At 36.4% G+C, this 20,380-nt stretch overlaps 1 protein-coding gene across 1 annotated transcript in view; it reads left to right on the forward strand.

The window, feature by feature from the left end:
- CCDC93 (coiled-coil domain containing 93) overlaps positions 1 to 20,380 on the forward strand; it is a 49,195-nt gene that overhangs the window by 13,199 nt on the left and 15,616 nt on the right. The window contains exons 7-17 of the mRNA XM_068407675.1: positions 3,200 to 3,300; positions 7,471 to 7,510; positions 8,978 to 9,070; positions 9,549 to 9,599; positions 10,652 to 10,738; positions 15,436 to 15,552; positions 16,890 to 16,952; positions 17,146 to 17,219; positions 17,578 to 17,659; positions 18,970 to 19,041; positions 20,146 to 20,217. Of these exons, the coding sequence (XP_068263776.1) occupies positions 3,200 to 3,300; positions 7,471 to 7,510; positions 8,978 to 9,070; positions 9,549 to 9,599; positions 10,652 to 10,738; positions 15,436 to 15,552; positions 16,890 to 16,952; positions 17,146 to 17,219; positions 17,578 to 17,659; positions 18,970 to 19,041; positions 20,146 to 20,217 (852 nt within the window). The remainder of the gene's footprint in view (positions 1 to 3,199; positions 3,301 to 7,470; positions 7,511 to 8,977; positions 9,071 to 9,548; positions 9,600 to 10,651; positions 10,739 to 15,435; positions 15,553 to 16,889; positions 16,953 to 17,145; positions 17,220 to 17,577; positions 17,660 to 18,969; positions 19,042 to 20,145; positions 20,218 to 20,380) is intronic.

Raw genomic sequence — 20,380 nt, forward strand, 5'->3', positions numbered from 1 at the left:
TAGGAGACACCGGTACCTAGTGTCATTTTTAGTGTCATTTAAAAAAAAACAGAAGATATTTGATTAACAGTGATGAAGGGATCCCTTTGGTTGCTGAGCAACAGAGATGGTTTCAAGGCTTAGTTTTTATGTTCTAATAATTTGGGTTTTAAATTTTATTCTGTTTCACTAATGCATTTATTTGGGAGAACTCTGAAAAGAAGGAATGCAATCTACTCTCAGTGTGCAGTTACCTAGTAAATGTCAGGTCCATTCAAGTGCCTTGTCCAAAGTCCCATGGTGCTTGGTTGAATTTCTTTTACGTATCTACTTGCATGTTTTCTGAAATTGCTTTTTAGAGCTTGAAGAAAATGACATGGCAAAGGTGAAACAGGTACATGTATTACAGGTCAGGTGTTTCTTTGCTAGTTGAAGGCAGGGAACTGGTTTTCGCTTGCCTACTGTATTAGAGCTATTACTTTAAAATTCATAGGTTGTGGTCCTGGAATCAGATATGCATGTGTCGACTTGTGCAGCTAAGGGAATAGTTCCATATTCAGGGTCCAAGAATTAAACAGATAATGGAAGGCAAGGAAAACAAGGTACAGTCTTTAAAGTGTGATAGTTTTTCGCACCATTCAGCTCGCCTGTCTGAATATCTCTGAATATCTCTATCTGCAGGGCTGATAAAGGTGTATTCTGTCTTCTCCTCTGGATCACATATCTCTAGTTTTTAGATGCATGTTCATGGTAGATAAAGTTTTGACATTTGTTTATCACTGCTCAGGGTATCAGTCGACAGACACCTCTTCCTTAAATGTATGAGCGCTGTCAGGTTTATATCCTCTACAGCTGGCACCTGATCTTCTTAATGGAAGATTAGTTCGTGAGATCTCTTAAGGCATCAAGGCATGAGTGCAGTCTTGAAGAACACAGAGTGAATTTTCAGGGGAGACAGTGCACAAGCTTTCTTATCTATCCATAGGAACTGGAAGAAGGAGAAGGCAGCTATTAGATGAAGGCTCATTTGCAGGTCACCTTTAAATCATTATGCATTGGAATTGGAAGAGAAACCCACTGTCCTAAAAGAGGACCAGCAAGTGTGAAAAATTAGTCTGTTGTTTGAATTCGTTATTGTAGCTCTGGTCTCTACCCTGCTCTTGTCAAGGGGACAATATGATGAGTTTTATGGTCACGATCAGGCCTAAAGGTTAGAAAAGGGAATATTAAATATCAGTAATGGTTATTGGCATAAGAACTATTGCAGCTGAAAGGTGACTACCGACTGAATTGAGATTATATTGCTGTGGTTTTGTTCAGCTACTCAATTACCTGATGCCAAGACTAATGTTTATGGTATGATACCTACACTTTATGTAGCACAGGTATAATATAGAATGCCACCATAAAAGCTGTAATTACTTTTATGACTTACATTGCTTTTCTGTAGATGTGAAAGTACATTTTGTGGGACATTCTTGGTCATAAAAAGCTTTTTCATGTGACAGGCAAAAATGTAGCAAGATTTAATAGCTGGAAACAAAGATGACAGAAACTGAGGTTAGAAATGAAGTAAAAATTGCAAAGGGTAACTGTCAAATTTGGGAGAAACTTGCCAAGGAATACTGTCTATTTTCACTTGTTTGAAATCTGTGGTTTGGAATTACACATCTCTGAAAAAGATTGAAAGCCGTTTCGGCAATGTTATGGTGCAGGAATTGCTTGTTGAAAATAATAGTTTGTGTCGTACAAAAAGTCAGATCAAGCAAAAAATAATCTTCCTTTTTTATTTTCTTTTCGAATCTTTGCAACTTCTTGTATTGAATCTTTTGTCCCACGTGAACAGGGTTTTCTGAAGTTAAGGGTGTATATGGAAAGCCCAGGCTTGGATATCAACTTTTGGTTTTGTGGCGTATTTGTTCGAAGCATTCTGAGCCTGGCCCTCAAAAGGATGAAAAAGATGAATGTAAAACAGACCAGAAGAGGGAGGGGTGTTCCTTTTTGATGTTGATTATTTGGTGATGATTATTTCTCTGCTGTGATGAGGGTTGGAATTTCATTCCAGACAAGGAAGAGAAAATGTCATCGAATTGATTAGGGGGGGGACACTTTATCAATTAGAGAAAAAAAAATCTTTGAGATCACAGGTTCTTGGTTAGTTTTTTTTAAGTATCCTTGCTAGCAGGGTAGCACTAAATACGAGGCTTCAATTAACTTCAAAATCTTTGTTCCAGTGACAGAAATGTTGCATTACAGACTCACTGCACCCTCATCTTTCACCAAACAACAGCAAAAATAGTTCCAGGCAAAGTAAATGTTATCTTGGTTCCAGTTTACAATTTGGGGAAAGCTGAGGATCTCGTGATTATTTTTGGTTGGTTTTTGGTTTTGTTTTGTTTGTGTTTGAGGTAGAATAATCTTTCTAGTGTTGTTATATAGACTTTTCTAGTGGTATAGTTGATCTATATGGAAAGAGGAAGAAAAAAGGTACTTTAATATAGGCCAGATCTACAGTGCTGTAACAGTTGTGTCTATGTTAACAGTCAGGATAGCGGCTCTGTCCTTTCGTTTCCATTTTGTTTTTGAATTGGAAGTAGCTCTATCAGCACAAAATAGTACTTGTGAATCCTTCTTTTGTTTGGTGGCCTGTTGTCCAGCTATAGGATCCCATTGGGACAGCATGAGATTGAATGATTTTCGTACCAAACTTCTTAAGATATTTTTGTTCCTTAAATTGCAATAAAATCCGCTTTAATTCCATTGTAACCTGTGATCACGGAGTAGATAATAATTACATTTAATTATCTAATAAGAGATTAAAAATAGAATTAACTCACAAAGGAGGTAACATTTCTAGACACTGGCATTATCCGCCAGTGGACTGATAAATCATAAGGCCTTTTTTTAGTAGATGTTGATTGTTTTATTTTTGACTCTTTGAAACGTGACGGAGGAGATGGATGAAGAAATCATGTTTGTCATTAAATACCCATTTATAATTTTTTAAAACCTGGAAAGACAGGTCCTATAGCAAATTATTTAGAAGTAAATTCAGTAAGGTTTTATCATGTAATTCCAAAAAGAGAAAGTGAAGGATGTTTATTTAGGTATCTATATTGAGTTGGAAAGCAAATGGTGGTACCTATCACTCTAGATAACAATTCTTGATTTATTTTAGAAAAGCCTTTTACAAGCTTTGAATTCATTCACTGTCTTACAGGAGGTTTACAAACCCCAGAGAAGATATAAACGTCAGAAGGGAGCTGAAGAACTGCTAGACGAGGAGTCAAAGGTTCATGCTACGCTTCTAGAATATGGAAGGTGAAAAGCTTCATTTAACTGTCAGGGGGTTTTGTATTGTGTGTATTTAGAAGCATTCCGTATAAAATTTGGATTGTGAGGTTTTTTCCTACTACTTGAGAATCAAACTGTTTCAGATTTGCTCCTGTTTGGTTTCAGATTTTGCTTACCCTGTAGATTCTCTAGGGACTGGACAGTCCCCATATGTGTGAACAATGTTTTTTACAATGGGAGCCCAAGTTCTCACTTTATGCTGCTAGTAGGGTATGTTTATTTAACATACTTGTTCTTGGCTTCATAAAAATGGCTTAAATTCATGATGCTTCTAGGTAGTGTCTGTCAATCAATAGTGCCTCTTTGCAAGCAATCCCCAGAAAGTGAGAAAAAAGGAGCTGAAGTTGTTACTGCTTCTTTTTGTAGTTCTAATGTGGTTGCTACATCAGGGGGCTGAATCATGGTTTAGTGCTTTCTCTTCTTTCTGCAAACTTCCGTATAGAGATGAAGTTGCCAAGGTTTGCACTCAGCCATTACCTTTGGGAGTCCCTCTGGTTTTCCGAGAACTCTCCAAACACATAAAAATAATGTTACAGATTTTCTGTTTCTAGTTCCAGTTTTCTTTTCATAGTTCAGTAATACGGACAGCTTGTCTGCTGTCTGAGCTCTTGATACTTAATCAGAGCAAATGACATTTGAATTCGTTTTTGTATCTTCTGTGGCTTCTCCCCCAAAGACATGGTTTGGTGTGGTTTTTTTTTTCGGTCTCATCATTTTGAGTGCCTTACTTTTACCCTTTCTGTGCAATTGTCTTGACACACAGTTGAAATCGGCAAGTGTCCTGGTTGCAGATCGCTTATAATCTTCCCCTTTCATTCATGGTGGTATTTTGTGAGGGCAGCATGGACAAATTAACATCTTTCAGCTTGTTTTCCATTAAAGTGGGATGAAATCCTCTGTGTGTTCCTAATGGAATGAAACTACTAGGAGACATCTGGGTGTCCTGTTACTCGGCAGAGCTCTTCTGATGTTGCATAAATTTCATATACAAATGGTTAACTGTAGAACTTCTCCCTTCTTTCCACCACCAGTGGAGTTCAGTGCTGTTATCTGAAGTATAACAAGCTGATTTAAAAGCCTAAAATGACTGGCTGCTCTCATGAGCTGAATCTGTTCTAAACACAGAGAGGGACGAGGAAATACAGGACCTCTTCTATATATATTAAACAGTTAATTTTATTAACACAGTTAGCATTCACAAATTCTGTGGGCTGTAGTCTTGAATGAGTTTTATTGTTTTTCTAATGCTAGTAAGGAGTTAGGCTTGATTTACCTCCTCCGTCTTGGAGTCCAATTCCTCCCTCCCCAATAAAAACTGAATTTGCAAGTTGGTGACACTGTCAGGGATCATTCTACTTGGCATGTGGATTTCTTCCATCACTTTTCAGGGGAAGACATGCATGCCAAAATTTTTAGACTTAGATGAGGTCATTGAGACCTCATCAGTGCTCACAATGGGAATTGAAAGAGCTGGTATGGAAAAATGAAGTCCTATTCTGTCCATTTATAGTTTCTTGTACTGTTTCAGTGTCATTACTACATATTGGTGTCAATAGACATTTCCTAATAAATAAGAGTATCAAATAGTTTATTCAGTTTAGGGGAATTGTTGTGTATGATTTTTCTAGAGTAATTTTAATTTCTTAAAGGAAAACTGGAAGTCAGTATATAGCTTGAAAACTGAAATAAATAGAAAACGTTTTCTATAGATCCTCACAAATTGTTTTCGCTTTAGGTATTGTGGAACAGTTGAGACCTAAGTAAAGCTCATATCTGTTTTTCCAGCAGAAAAATCTTTAATATAAAAACCAATGAAAATGGATGATGGGGAAAGTTTAAATACAGAGAGAGGAAATAAGAACAGAAAGGTAGGAGGTGTTGAAGATATAAGGGAACTGCTCTTCTCTTGTATCGTATGCATCAGTACATAGATCTGAGGATTGATGTAGGATTAATAAGAAAGACGACCAAGAACTTGTGAGCTTTTGGGAAGGAAAATACCTCTTCAAAACAGTGTTTGTTGAGGTGATCTTGATGGTATTTCAGACCCCTAGCTCTGCAAAGGGAACAAAGGGAGAAGAGGTATTTGGTGTTTGAAGGGCATGTATTTAAATTGGTGATATGAAGGAAGGACAGTACTTACTAAAAGACAAATACAATTAGCTATTTGATATGAAGAGCTTAACATGAACTGAATGGAAGTGGGAGAAGATTAGGATAGTTGCAGGATTTGAATGTATTCTGGTAATGATTTCTTAATGAATTCTCAAAGCATGAAACTCTTGATCGGAAACCTATTTTTGATATAGTGCAAAAATAAAAAACGTCTGAGAAAATGACAGTAGTGAGACACACAAATATCTGCTTCATGTGTTTTGATAGAGAAAGAAACTTAAGGAAGGTGATAGTATGTCTACTCTGAACGTAGTAATAAACAAACGAGTACAAGGAATCCAAGATACATACAGAAATCTGTGGGGGCAGTAGGGATTACTGTCCACTCTTCAACATTGTTAGGGGAAATAGAACACTGCTGAAAAAGGCAAATAGCAAATTTTTGGTAGATTTAGGAATAGACTTGAATGTTTTTAGAATTCAAATAGTTAAAGTGAACCTTTCATTCTTTTACTGCATGTAGATGGCAGTTGTAGAAAATAGTGAGTAGAGAATTTTTTCTTTCCTCCTAAATGCCCCTTGGTTGTCATAAAAATGGCTCCTTTCAGAGCACACTAATCATAAAAGTTAATTTTCTCAGTCCAACAAATAGTATAGGGTCTTGTAATGTCCTGATGCCAAATGCAGCATTATTCAGATACAGCCAATGATAGTGCCGTGTTCTAAATTCTTTTTTGATCCTGTGGCCTCCAGCTTAGAGGTTATCACAAATGAGCTTGGATGGGGTAGGCCAGAGTCTGGCTTGAGAGTGGAGTGATGCTGGTGAGCGTCTTTCCACAGAGCTGCATAGTCTGTTTTAGCTGAGGGCTTTCATTGCCACATCTTTGCATATTATTGATCAGTTTTCAGCAAAGTACAAAGTCAGTTTCTGTAAGAGATGTGAAGTGTTAAGCCTGGGAGGTATCTGGGTTCTCTGTTGATATAACTGATGATGAAGTTTTTGTTATTACTGTTCTGGTGCAGTTCATTACTTGGATGCAGTTATCTGTGTGAAAATAGAATTGTGCTCCTAAAAAAGCAAGACCAGATACACAATAATGGCAATACTACTTACAAATGCTTTTATACTAATACAACTTCATGCGTATTCTGTGGGAGGGTAGAGCTCTGCCACATTTTGTATACTGCTAAGCTTTAAAATGCAGAGTGAACTTAATGTTGGGGAATTCCTGAAAACTTGGTGTTGTGGTGTAATGGAATATGACTGAGTTTGCCTCTGAAGTATGGGTGTTGAGTAAATGGAGAACTGGTGACAATTGGTACTGCTGCTGAGGATTAAGGAATTAAACAGTTGTAGCTATAAGTTAGTCAGTCAGGAACATCAGTTCTTTTCATATCTTTGTACATGCTGGGTTTGATGCTTTATAATACTGAAGGTTGCTTACTCATATCTAAAATATCTTTCTACCTGTTTTTTCTTTAAGATAATATTTCCAAACTAGCAGGGTAACTCAAATGCCAATTTTTCCTCTCCCTCAAAAAAAAAAACCCAGAAGTAAAAAAGTTTATTTGAGTGTATATTTAAAAAGAAATTGAAGATTCGTCAAAGCACACAAGCATGGATATTTTCTTGGGAGTAGAGATTGCACTGACAATTTCCTAAGGCCTTTCCAGAATTCCGAATTATATAGCTAGTAGCTGAGGATTAACTTCCAAATGGAAAGAGAGCATTGCTTTTTCCTTTTATGAGCTTTACATGACAATATTTTATGAACAGTCTAGACTTGCAAATCATAATGGAAGGAGTAGATGGAGCTGAAATTATTCTGTAAATATCCTGCAGTACCTGCTTATTTAGTTTGTCTGAAGCATTCCGAAATTAACCTGAACCTGGCTGGTGGTTTTGTTAAATGATTCACTTTGTAGTGCGTTTCTTGTGTTTAAAAGCTGATATAAACTTAATTTATTTGTGGAAGTTTTAAACAACTATTTATTTCTTTCATGTTACTATTGTTCTTTTAGGAGGTATGGATTTAGCAGACAAGCAGGGAAAACAGAACAGGTAAAAATATACTAGTTTTAAATACTCATATTGTGGGAAGAATTGCATTGTTTTTGTTGGAGTGTTGGTTACTGTAAGATCTTAAAGGAACGCAACAGAATAAATAGCTATAACTTCTGTTACTACCACCTCTTAAAAATGGCTAACCAGAACTAGATATCTGCATGCCATGAAAGATGCAATTGATTACTATCTCCTTTTTTTAAAGCATTTCCTTCATCTGTACTTAAAGATCACATTTTGCAAACGTTTTTCACTTAAAGGGTGTTTGGGTGTTTTGTTTGTTTCATTTTTTACTGTGAGAGAATGAACATATCCTATCTGTTTAATGAGTGTCTTTTAACTAAGTGTTCCGTGGTGTGATCACTAAAGAGTTTTTTCCTTTGCTTTTTAAAGAACCATTCAGCTTGGTAAGAAATTTTGTAGGCATTTATTACATAACAGGTTATTTAATGAGGTAGAGAAACATGATACCATGCCATAAATAAATCAGAATGCCTCTTGAAAAGTAGCATCCTTGCTGTGCTCTTGATGATTATGGAATCATAAAATGTCCTTGTCAGAGTATTTGCAGTTTTATTATTTCAGTGCAGATATTAACTTTGGCTGCAAGTTTTTATTACAGACCGAGATAATGAAGAAATGCATTAAGCATGTCATGAACCCAGCAATACATTGAGTATGTTAAGGTTGCCCTTCTTCATTATCTCAGTACTCTGCAGGCAAATTTGGCATTTAAATTTTATAAATGGACATGTTTCCAAATCTAGCCATACCTATTTTTCCCCCCAAAGTAACTGCCAGGCTGCAGTCATGTTTACTGAGTTCATTTTGTTTCCTTAAAAATTTTACTGACTTTGGAATATTGTATATTAGAAGGTCATCATGTTTCTTGTGTGAATTGAGTCACCAGTAAGGCAGAAGTGGAAGATTAAATAGTCAGGTTAGTGGTGCAATAGAGTGACCTAGAAATTTTGTCTCTCTGTCAGCAGTTCTCATTATTTTAGTGGTGCAAATTCCTCTGACTGAACTGGGCAATTTTACACTTTTTTTATGTTGTATGTTTGTATGTTTGTTATACCCATGTTAAATTACATTAAGTTATACAAAATAATTTATGTAAAAAAAAAAAAAAAAAAATCAGCTTTCTCTTATATAGCGAACATCATATTGTGGGGTAGCTAGTTGTCTTGTGAGGTTGGTAGTTCTTAGAAGGTTGTGGAATAAGGGATCTTTGTGCCAGATGTGTCTGTAGCAAGCCAGAGACACTGTCTTCAACAGCTGGAGTACTTACGAGGTCAGTGAGGGTTACACCTCAGTTGGCATGAACTGGAGTGTGAGGATGTTCCAGTAGGTAACATGTATTCACAAAAACAGAACAGCTATATTCCAATTTTCTCCTTGTCTTTCCAAATACTTTAGATTATTGGAACTAGATACAATATTTTCTTTATTTTTCTTTAAAAGGATGAAGATAAAAAAATAGTGCTACCTCCAGGGCTTGCAGCAGCAGGAAAAGCTGAGCCTTGTGATGAAGATGACCTTCAGGCTGCTGAAGAGGTGTGCCACATACATAGTAGGCATGGCTGTTACTAACTTGGGGGGAGGGCAGCGGTTATCACTGCCTAGTCATTCTCTCCAAGAAGGGGAATTTCCATGCTTAGCTGAAATGAGAGTTGCTTCCCCCAGGAGAATATGGAACCTGAAACTGATGCATAAAATGTAATGTTTTTTGACATTTAATACCAAAAAATTCAACTTCTGTTTTGGAATCCAAGCATTTTTAAAAGGTCAGTTTTCAGTTGACAGTGGGAGCTGAATACTCTAAGTGAACCTGCACTGTTATAAGGAATTTTCCTTGGAATTGTTAACTTCAGCCACTTCTTTAACTTTCATAGACTTACTGTCCCTTTAAATGTGTTAAAATACACGTTATGTAATACATGTAGTTGTATACATGCATCCCTGTCACTAGGCAGAAGTAAGTTAAATAATGAAATATAAATTGTTATGTGTAATTCCTCCTATTTTGCCATAGATTCGCATTAAAACCCTGATGACTGGAATGGCTGCAATGGCAACAGAAGAGGTAAGCAGCATTTAAAACTGATACAGCTTTGTTTAAATTATGACTGATTGTGGCAGTTATTCCTAAAATTGTGTTAAGGGTGAGATTGAAGTCTTGGAATTACTGTGTTTAAATTTTTGTGTAGGGAGTGCAAGAAAAGATGGTTGAATTAGGAAGACAGTAATTTTTGCAAGGCTGATGAGTTAATCGTTTGCCTTTAAATAATAAAATCGATATAACTACGTGACTCTCTCAAATGATTTCTAGAAGGAGAATTTCAGGGGAAAGACATCCCAGTGCAGCTACCCAAGATGCAGTGTGATCTTACTTTATTCATCTTGTGAAGATATCCAGAGGAGTAATCATTTTACTGGAGAGAGTGGAGGAAAATTGTATACGTTTCAAGGTGTTTTTCAGGGCACTGATAAATATTTATAAACAACACCATTAAATTAAGACACTGAAAATACTGGATATTTATCTTGTTTTCTTAATCTGTTGAAGTTAATGATATAATGGAACTGTTGTAATTTTGAAAGTTCTTACATTTTGATTTCTGGGTGAGAGGACTGGGAAGAAATTCAGCTGTTAAACATTGTTTCTGTTTATGCTGAAGTCACAGAAGAAAAGGTAGTAATTAGTCTAGCCTCAAAGTTGATTGACATGCTTTCTACTGAAATCCACTGTAGAATTCAGTTCTACTTGAAGATTGGTTTTGTACATGCATCCAATTTGAAAGGTGCATTCTTTCACACATCTACATTGTTATAGTTTGGCTCAAAATGTGGTCTAACAGTTTTATTACTGCGCATGCAAAATTCAGTATACAGAATACAATTGAAGTAAGTTTTTTAAAATCAGAATTCAAATTTGCTGAAAGGTTGTAAGTGAGAAATTTCCATCAGTGAAGTTTTTTTGGGGGTCAATGTTTCTTGGTCTTTTTTTATGATTGGAGATTTTTACCCAGTGTAAAGGTTTTGTACATTTCTGATAAAATTAGAGCTTGGGGAAATTGCCATGTAAAAAGCACAGGTGGTTCCAAAACTCCCAACATTTTCTTGACACAATTGCAGGGCAAATTGACAGCAAGCACAGTTGGCCAGATTGTTGGACTCCAGTCAGATGAGATCAAGCAAATAGTGTCAGAATACGCTGAAAAGGTAAGTGCGTTACCTAATTGTGTTTTACCGAGTCATGTTTGATAGCTTGTTAATTTAGGCCTTAAGCTTCCAACTTAATTTCTATGATTCTCTTGAAACAACACTGTTTCATATATGCTGTAGATAGCAGCAGTCAGGATTTTAATTAATTAATAAAAAAATAATTAAATTAATAATTAAAAATTAATTAAAAAGGTATTTTAATGAGATGTAAACATGCACAAGCATTTGGTGTGATAGTACATATTCCTGAATTGCGTTCGTGAGTAGCTTGGGTTTAAGCACCTGCTGAAGTGGTTTCATGAATAAAGGAAGGGCCTGAGTTGATAATCTATTCAAACTAGAGGCCTGCGCTCCTAATGCATTTTAAAACGTTCAGTGTTAAGCACAAAAATACAGTTCTGTGTGCCTGCTCAGAGAAAAATCTAGGTCTTCTCCACTCAGATTTTCAGACACTGGGATCTTACTTGCACTGGGCTCCAATTCTCAGTCGTGCCCTCAATCTCTAGTTCTGAATCTAGTATCATCAAAACCAAACCTTTGTTGCTTTTAGAAGTCAAGGCAATTAAATGTTATTTAGCTGCATTTGTTGTGTTCAACTGTGATTGTTTTTACAGTAATGTGAAAAGAAAATCTGGCTCTTCAAGCAATTAATACGTACAATAAATCACTGCCAGATATGAGTTATAGGTCGCTCTTATTTGTCCAATAGTCTTCTCATATTTCTTCCTTTTTGTTGACACATATGAGGTATGGAGCTTTCCCCTTTGGGAGATAAACCCTATAACTCAACAGAGTCTATAGCAAATTCTTGGCCTTTCTTTATTATAAAGTATTAGAAGAACAGAAGCCCAAGGGTCATATTTCAATGTTACATTTCTTCTGTTCTGAGAGAAGGCAGCAGGACCTTGACTATTATAGTAGAACAATGATTAATAGTCTGGAAAGTAAGAACTGATTGAAGTCAAACCGAAAATATATCGCTTTTCAAATCTATTGGATGTGACAAAAAAAAAAAAATTCTGTGTGTGCATGCATGCATTGGGAAAAGAGAATTAAGGATGTTATCACAGAGTTTATTGAAGCATCAGCAATGTTTGGATATAGTTCTAGTAGTTTTAACCGCTTGTAACTATACATAATCTGAAGAACACAGTAGTGCTCGTTTGTCTACCAGAGTCTTAACAGAATCCACAGGCCCAGTGGAGGTAGCTGGCAAACAAAATTCTAGATCTGATGTTGCCATGTGCCAGGACCTTTCTTATAAGATGGCATTTTTGCAGGAGATCAATGCATACAGTTTTCTGCATTTGCCTCTCCTTTCTGCTGCTGTGTTAACTTGCTGGTAAACTGGAAGGAAGATTCTAGTGTCATTCCTCAGTTTCTAAAAATCCTGGCAGAAAATTATTAACATGGCTTTTATCTGTCTATTCATCACCAGCTTTCTAAGGCAAATTATTCAAAGCAGCTTTGATTTTACTGTGTTTGAAAGATTCTTCCTCTGAGAATTTACAAGTATTGTCATATATGACAAGTGGTTTTTCTAGGAGTAAAACAGGAGGAAAAAAATTGATCCCTGATAAAATGAGAGAATGACTAAAACTAGAGAAGTGCTGTTTCAAAACTACCCCCTTCAAAAATGCCTGAAGAAGACTCCTCTTCGACAGTTTTAAATGTTGTTTGCAACTTGCTTATATCTTGATAAGTTGACTCAGAATATTTTTGAACTTCTAGAATCCTGTATCAGAGATTACTGTGCACCCTACACAGTCAGTTGAAGTAGCATACAATAAGCATTTCGACAATTTAGTATGGTTAGGGGTTGTCATTCAAGGAAGATACTAAATTGGATATTTTTATATATTTTGGTTTGAGGAAACCCTCAAAGTGAGAGGCAGTGATTTTTATCTTTGGGTTCCTGAGCCTCGGGAAAGTGTCAAGGAAAAATGACGGCAAATTACATTGAAATGACTGCCAAAGGTCTACATGGAACTTGACTGAAAACAGATTTGAACTCTTACGGGGCTGGAGACTGGTTTTTTTTTCCCCCAGTGAGCTTCAGACAGTGGACTTCAAGTTGAGGCAACTGTGATGGAGTTAGTTACAGATCTAAACCTCTGAAGTCTGTTTGCTAGTAGGAAATGGTTGAACATGAAGAGATAAACAAAATTATTTACTGCTACAAAGTTTGTATTTTTGTACAGACTCCTCTTTATTTTTTAAGAATGTGAAGTTCTGTAGAATAATGATTGAATTCTCTTTAATATTCGAAAGTTTATAGCACTAATATGTGTGAGAGAATCTTATTACAAAGAATAACATTAATTGCATGTATTTCCTTCCTCCTTCCCATTTAAAACTTGTACATGTGAACAGTGGGAGGCAGGCTCTTAAAGTCTAGAATTAGCCATTTATTTTGGCTAGCAGTTTTTGAACTGCCATAGATTAGTGATCATCATGCATAACTAATATGGTGTTTTAACTGAACAAATTCTGTGATAGAAAATGAGGCTACTAACACTTCATGTTTAACTTGTTTATTTGAATTGGCTAAATCTTTTTGGGGCAGTTGAGCAGTTGCAGGGAATGGGGAAGAATGCAGAAGTGAGTCTGCACCTGTTTGTGGTGGGGATAAGGTGTCTTAACAGAAAAGTTGAAGGATGTATCCACATACCCCTTATTGTCACGTGTAATTGAAGTTCTTGATTTGAGATAGAGTGGCAAATTGATAAACAGTCAGACACACTAGTGCTCAGATACAGCTTTCTTAAATTGTGTTCAAAAGGCAACTGCTGTTCCAGTTTAGTAAGAGACCAGGTAACAACAATAGCGTCAGAAGCAAAGTAACTTCTATACTTTGTGCTTTCTTCTTTCTATGCAGAAAGATGCATGTTTCTCCACAAACTGGAACACAGTTTGTCAGTAACTTTAAAGCTGTAGTGTTGCTGCAGAGCAGATCTGTAGCCCACTTTGACTGTACGAGGTTTAACCCTAGCTTTTTCATTTGCACTCCGGAAGGATTTTTCTGCAGAAACCTTTGTATTACAGTGATGGTTATTTCCCATTTTCAAAAAGCAAGCTTTAACAGTCCACTTCTTGAGACATGACCTGTTCTTTATGCCAAAGCTGTATGTATGGATTTTTACTATTTTTGCAAAATCAGTCGCAGACTGGTTTACCTCGTGTTTCTTTCTCTTGCATTTCCAGTTTTCCTGATTTGCATGTTATGCATATTAGATAGGCTAATCATATGGTGACAAGGCTGGGGCCTTAAAATGCATGACATGATGAGGGAACGCGATTTAGCTAAATAATAAGAGGAATAAGTAAATCTGAGTGTGTCTGTTGAATAGTTCACTGTTACAGGTGTTGCTTAGAGACGTTTTTCCTTTCCTAACAAAAGGAAAGAAAGTCTGTGAATTGTTGGGTTAAGATGTCAGAATTGGTCTTTTCTTCTTGTGGATGTGAAAGTATAACAAATCATTAAGCTGCTCTTCAATATGAATAACATAGAAAATGGAGAGAAGGGAGACAGGTTTTGCCTCTTACTTTCATTTAATTAAGCTGTTAATGAAGACCTGCTTACCCATCTGCCTCGAGTGGATACCAGAAGCAAGTATGAGGAGTGTTTCATACTTGTAACATTTTTGGTGATTATACATTGTAGTGGTTGTCAATGTTTGGTAATTATTCAGAAGCACTTAGTATTGAAGTCTTTGACAGACTCTGCAAATTAGCACCTGAAGTACTTGAAAATTAACTTTTTCTAATGAAATATTGGAGAATGGATTAACTGGAAAAAGAAGTCTGAGTGTATGAAGCAAATTACCAAAACAGATGGATGTAAGTATTAAAGTGAGGACTTTCAAAAGGTACAAGTAATATTTAGGCAAATAATTACTTAGACATCTAGCTATCACTGATTTTTAATCATTCTGTCTACTGCAAATATACAATTTTTATTATAAGTGCTAGTAATAAATTCCTGGTAAGGAATGTTCCTGGCAGCTTTCCTTTCACAATTCAGAGAGAACAGGAGACTGGATTGAGATTGCTGTCTTCATTATGTACTTATGAGACACTTTCTTGGCAATGCATGCTGGATTGAGTAGTTTTCAAAAACTGGTGCCCACAGTACACACACAGAAAAATATGCTTAGAGTTGTAAATGTATCTACCACACTGAGTACGTCATTGGCATTCAGCATAAAGATGCATCCAAGCCAGTATTTCAGAAACTAAATACACAATTGTTCAAGACTTTCTGGAGCTACTTATTGGGGTGTGGAGCATCTCTGATTCAACAAGTTCAGTAAATACCACTGCTTAAGGTGGTTTTTAGCATGTTTGTATTTTTTTTTCTGTTTAAGAACTCTGCCAGGTTTAACTGTAATGCTGATGCAAAAAATTATTTCTTTCTTCTAGTATACTGTAGTATTTTCCACCTTTCCCAGGGCACCTGACTTTATTTTTACCTTACTTTACCTATTAACCTTTGGGATATAATTCAGTTGTTCAGCCACTTCCTTATCTTGATGCGAGATAAATTGGTAAGTTGTTCTTTCTGTTGGATAGTGGGACACAGTTCTTGATAAGGAATATCACAGATGTGTCCCACTTCGGCATTTCCTGAGGTACTGAAGAAGCAAAAAGTAATGGCGTGAAGTCCAACAGGCTGTTGTTATTGTTTATTTTAGCAATCTGAGCTTTCTGCTGAGGAGCGACCAGAAAGGCTTGGAGCTGCTCAGCAACATAGAAGGAAGGTGGCATCTCTGAATAAGCAGATTTTGCAAAAAAACAAACTCCTGGAAGAGGTAAGTATTCTGTGTGTAATATTAAAGAAGAAAACATTGATAAATGTGGTTGATCACAAAGTTTTTGTCATCCAGAAAAGATTTGCAAGCTATCTTCTGTACCAGCAGTTGTCATGATGAACATTCATTTCAGTATCTCTGAATGTCTTGCTTGCACATTTATTACTAAGACAGTGTGGCTGGTTTTATATTAAAAAATTGTATAGCCCTGTCTGTGAGGAGGGGGCTAGCTAATCAAAACGTGCTTTTCCTTTTTTTTTTTGGATACCTCTCTTGGAGAAAAACAGAGATACTATCTCCATTTGACTTGTTAGCTATAGTGTTGAATGGGCTGTTTTCACAGTTTCAAGAAACAATTTAGGAAGTTAATCTAAAATATGCTACAAATTACTTTTTATCACTTCATGTCCTTTATATGAGCCAGCTTATCTCACCGGCTAAGGTGGGGTTTTTGCTAATTTGTTTGTTTGGGGGTGTTTTTGCACAGTCACTTCTTGGTTTGCATCTTCACATTTGTTTTAGGGGGGAAAGGCTCTTGAATTTGTGGCTGATGTTCTGTTTGTATCTATAAGAGCAAGAACCACTATTCGTGTATTTCAACCTACTTACGCTATTGCCATTTAAACACAGAAAAGTGTAAAAGTGGAAAAGCTATGCCATTAATGAAATTATGCTTTTAATTATGCATACTGCTGTAATGAGCACCATGGGATCTTTAGCTTGCAGAATCTGATGAAAACATATTGCATCAGAGTGAGTAATTGGAAGAGCTTGCCAAAAACCAATAGTACTTGAAGAAAAACTGTTGCTGATGACTTCTGTGGTTGATAACTCGGTCAAGTACAGCACTGCTCCAGCAGCTTTCATCTGTTTTTTTTTTGTTTTAGTTTGCCCTTGTCAGTAGCATCTTAATGCCTTACGTCTTAACTAGTTTTACCTAGTTGAGGTGTTGGGGGTATAGGGACTTTGAAAGGTAGGTGTCTGTGTGGCACATTTTATGAGACAGTGATACGTCCAGTCTTACAAAACACAGAGGTAAAAGAATGGTAGCTTTGAAAGCTTTACCTACTATGGTATAACTATGGGAGCGCTAGATTTTAAATCTTCCTGCTCAGCCACTTACTGGACCTGACTTTTATTAATTAAATATTCAGTCAGAATTCTTGTAGTCAAATGCTGTCAGAGTAGATGACAAGAAAAAACAGTGTTTGTGATAGATGGCCTATTGTTTAATAGACAACTACTAACTATTAACAGCTCAGATATTGCTGTTCTCCATTACAGGTGTAATTAGCGTGAATGTAGAATCAAATTGTTTTCTTTCTCTTTCATAATAGTTGCAAGCTAAATGTGCTGATCTGCAGGCAAAATGTACCGAAGCAAAAAAGACGTTATCCGAGGTAATCTTTCTTTTTCTGTGCACTGATTCTAGCTGAATCATTTCTGAGAAGTTCAGTGTGTGGAGGGGTGTATTAAATGGTGAAGCTGTTTGACAACTTACGTGTCTGAACCCATGGTGTGGGAAAGCTGAGTACCAGGAATCACTTTATGTGTAGAAGTGTATTTCAATTTATTATTAATTGCAACCCTTAGGTTAAGAGTTACGGTGAAAAGCTGGACAAGGAATTGGCAGCCCTGGAAACAATAGAGTCCCAAGCAGATTCTAGGTAAATTTCTTCTTTGTGACCTTTGAAATTCTGAAAAATTATGGTTTTAAAATGAATCATTCAATGTTTCTTGTTTTGTCAATCTAAACAAATAACTAGAATTTAAAAATTAAACAACTCTCTAGCTTGCTTTCCAATGACAGGAAAATATTACCATAGTATTTGGTCAGAATGACAAGTATCAATCTGTATTTGAAAATAAGTGTAAGTGTTTAAAGGAGAAGAATCCTAGACACATTTGACAAGATTTTATTGGAAATTTATTTAGAACTAAGCTTGTTCTAATGTCTTTTAGTTCTCCATCTGTTTAAATTAGAAATTAAAATTCTAATGTGGTTTACTGGATCTTCAAATTTAGCATATTACAGAGTCTGCGAGCACTGGTGGCCATGAATGAAAACCTAAAAAGCCAGGAGCAAGAGTTCAAAGCACATTGTAGGGTAAGTTTTCGTTTCTTATATAAGGATTCATATAAAACTTGGTAAATAAGCGTTATATTTCTTCCTTATTTGTCATCGTGATGTGTGTCCCTGTTGTCACCACCCCCCATCCCCCATTTACTGATATTTCCAGGTTCATATTAAATATTGCTGCCAGCTTGTTTCATGGCAGAATTATGGACAGTTGTCCAGTTCTTCAGTGCATTGTATCTGCAACAAGGCTGACCACCAAGAAGGTTGGAACTGGATTAACCAGAAGGATTTGCCCCCTGCCCTGAGGCAGGGAGGTGTAAGGAAGGCTGCTGAGGCATCCAAATTAGTGTGGCCTTCAATATTCTGTTGTGCCTGGGACTCTTTAATAAAGGGCAGTTCTTAGACATATAATGTCAGATCAGCCTTGTACTGGTCACAGCTGTGGCTCTTCTTGTTCCTATTACCATTCTGCTGAGAGTAACTTGGGGTGGGTTGACAGGGAGCACTAAAATGTAGGTTTGAGATTGGGCTGTACTAGATACCCACCTGTGCTCTTCCCCACCTGAAATGGGTTGTCTCTTCATGGATAATGCAGCCAACAGTGACCTGAGGAGAGGGACAGTGCCAAAGAGGAGGGCTTCATGAGGGCCCCTAGCTTCGGAGCAACCCACCAAAAGAGACAAGACTGAGATGAAGCTATTGCAGTTTTCAGAGCATGTTTCAGTTTTATTGCTATGTTTTGCTGTCCTGTTTACTGCTGTGTTTATAGACTGCCTAGATACATGATCAGACAGAATTGTTTTCGTTCTATTTAAACAGTAATGGATAGGATTTAATAGAATGAAAAGAAGTAAAAAGAAATAGTGCCCCGAGGCATAGGCTGAGCATAGGAATCTCATTTTCCCATACAGACTCCTTTGGAAAGCTCTAAAGGGTTGTAATGGAAACTGCCTTGCAAGTAACTTTAGGTTCATTCATTTTTACGAGTGCTGTATGTTGCAGTCCTGTGTCACACCATTGCTATTGTAATATTCCTTTGCTTCCTCAGTTTCAGTTTCCTTGTCGCTCATTAGTTGTCTTAGCTGGATCTAGTATATTTGCAAGTAAGAAATAAATTTGTTCTTGTGTTCGATAAAAGCAGACAGTTTTATGTCATGAGTAATAATGGATGCCTTACCCTTAAGTGGAGAATGCTGTTCAGTGTTACAAATTTAACTATAAAGTGTGTGGTCAGCTCCACAATTTTGTTAGAGGTGTATGTTGTCAAGTTTTCTGCTCTCCCCTGTTAAGAGGGAAGGTCTCTGTTAAAAGCAACATAAAATTTTTTTGTTTTAAAGGAAGAAATGGAGAGACTTCAACAAAATATTGAGAATTTGAAAGCTGAGGCAGTGGAAAATGGAGAGGAACAGGTAACAGCAAATGTCTAAGTTTTTATTTTCAATTTGTGTTTTAAAATATTCATTTAGGTCCTTCTGACTTGTGGCACATTCTTGTAAACATTAAAGTATCTGTTGCAATCTCTGAAAAATTCTATTCTCCCCCACTGGTAAAGCCACAGTTCAGGCTAATAATCATAGAAATACAGTAGGCTGAAAATAGCTGCAGTATTCTTCGTTATTCTTGCAGAATCCATGGGGTTAACTCAGATGCTTTCATGCCTTTCACTTCTTTCTTTGTAGTTACAGAGAAGAATCTCTGGCTGTTGTGTTAAGAGCAGTGCATACCTCTGACAAAAACACTTCTTCCTCAGAAAGCATGTTTGGTTTGGTTGTTTTTTTCTTAAAAGTGGATTTATTTGAAGAATGGAAGCACAAGTTTTCAGTGGCTCAGTACATTGCATGCCATGAGCAGCTGCCAGAAGTTAGGCTTTAACACAAGTGCATCCAGACTGATGGCAATGAATAATCAATGAACAGAAAAGGCAAAGCTTGCATTCCCTGTATTTTCAGTGGGTAAACATTTGATACACTTATGCCTCTGAAATGAGGTAGACTACAGGTTCCTTGATGCTGCTGTTCTTCCGAACACAGCATGAAAAAATTAAAATGCAAGCCTAAATCATAACATTTTTAAACAAGAAAAAATTATCTGAAAGTCCAGAATCCAGGAAATCTAGAATATGTGTCAGAGGGTTTATGTTCTGTCCTGGGCCATGTTTATCCTTAACCCTGCCACTGAAACAAAGTATAAACATTCAGACAAGGAGTGTGGACAATCTTCTGATACATATCTTCATTTAAAGTGTGACTGTTGTAAAGCAGTGGGAAAACTATTGACAAATCTTAAAACTAAAATATCAAAGGCTTAAAAGGTAGCAAAAATGAACTTGTTTACAGTAAAAGTTGTCAGTTTTTTTTAATGCAGATTATGAATAATTGTTAAAAAAAAAACCAGCAAATGGTGGTGTTATTGTGGGAGCCATTAAATGGAAGATAGACAAACACAGAAAACAAACCCAGTCTGCACATTTTTGCTACTGCAATACACAATTGTTTTGGGTTCTCAATTTCTAGGAGCTGAATAAGGTTATAGAACAGCAGTACAAAACTGAGAAAGATAAACTTCAAAAGATCCGGCTGTTATTGGTGAGTAACCCTTTGAAAATTTACTTGTACAGAATTATTGACGTTTTTCTTACCTTGTAACTTCTAATACTTCTTTTTGTTCTTCTAAAAGTTTCTTTGTCACAACTCAATTACAAAAAAAATTGAGCCTCAGCCAACGTTTTCTTTTTTAATTAATTATTTA

This window comes from Nyctibius grandis, chromosome 9, assembly GCF_013368605.1.
Source record: "Nyctibius grandis isolate bNycGra1 chromosome 9, bNycGra1.pri, whole genome shotgun sequence".
NCBI lineage: Eukaryota > Metazoa > Chordata > Aves > Nyctibiiformes > Nyctibiidae > Nyctibius > Nyctibius grandis.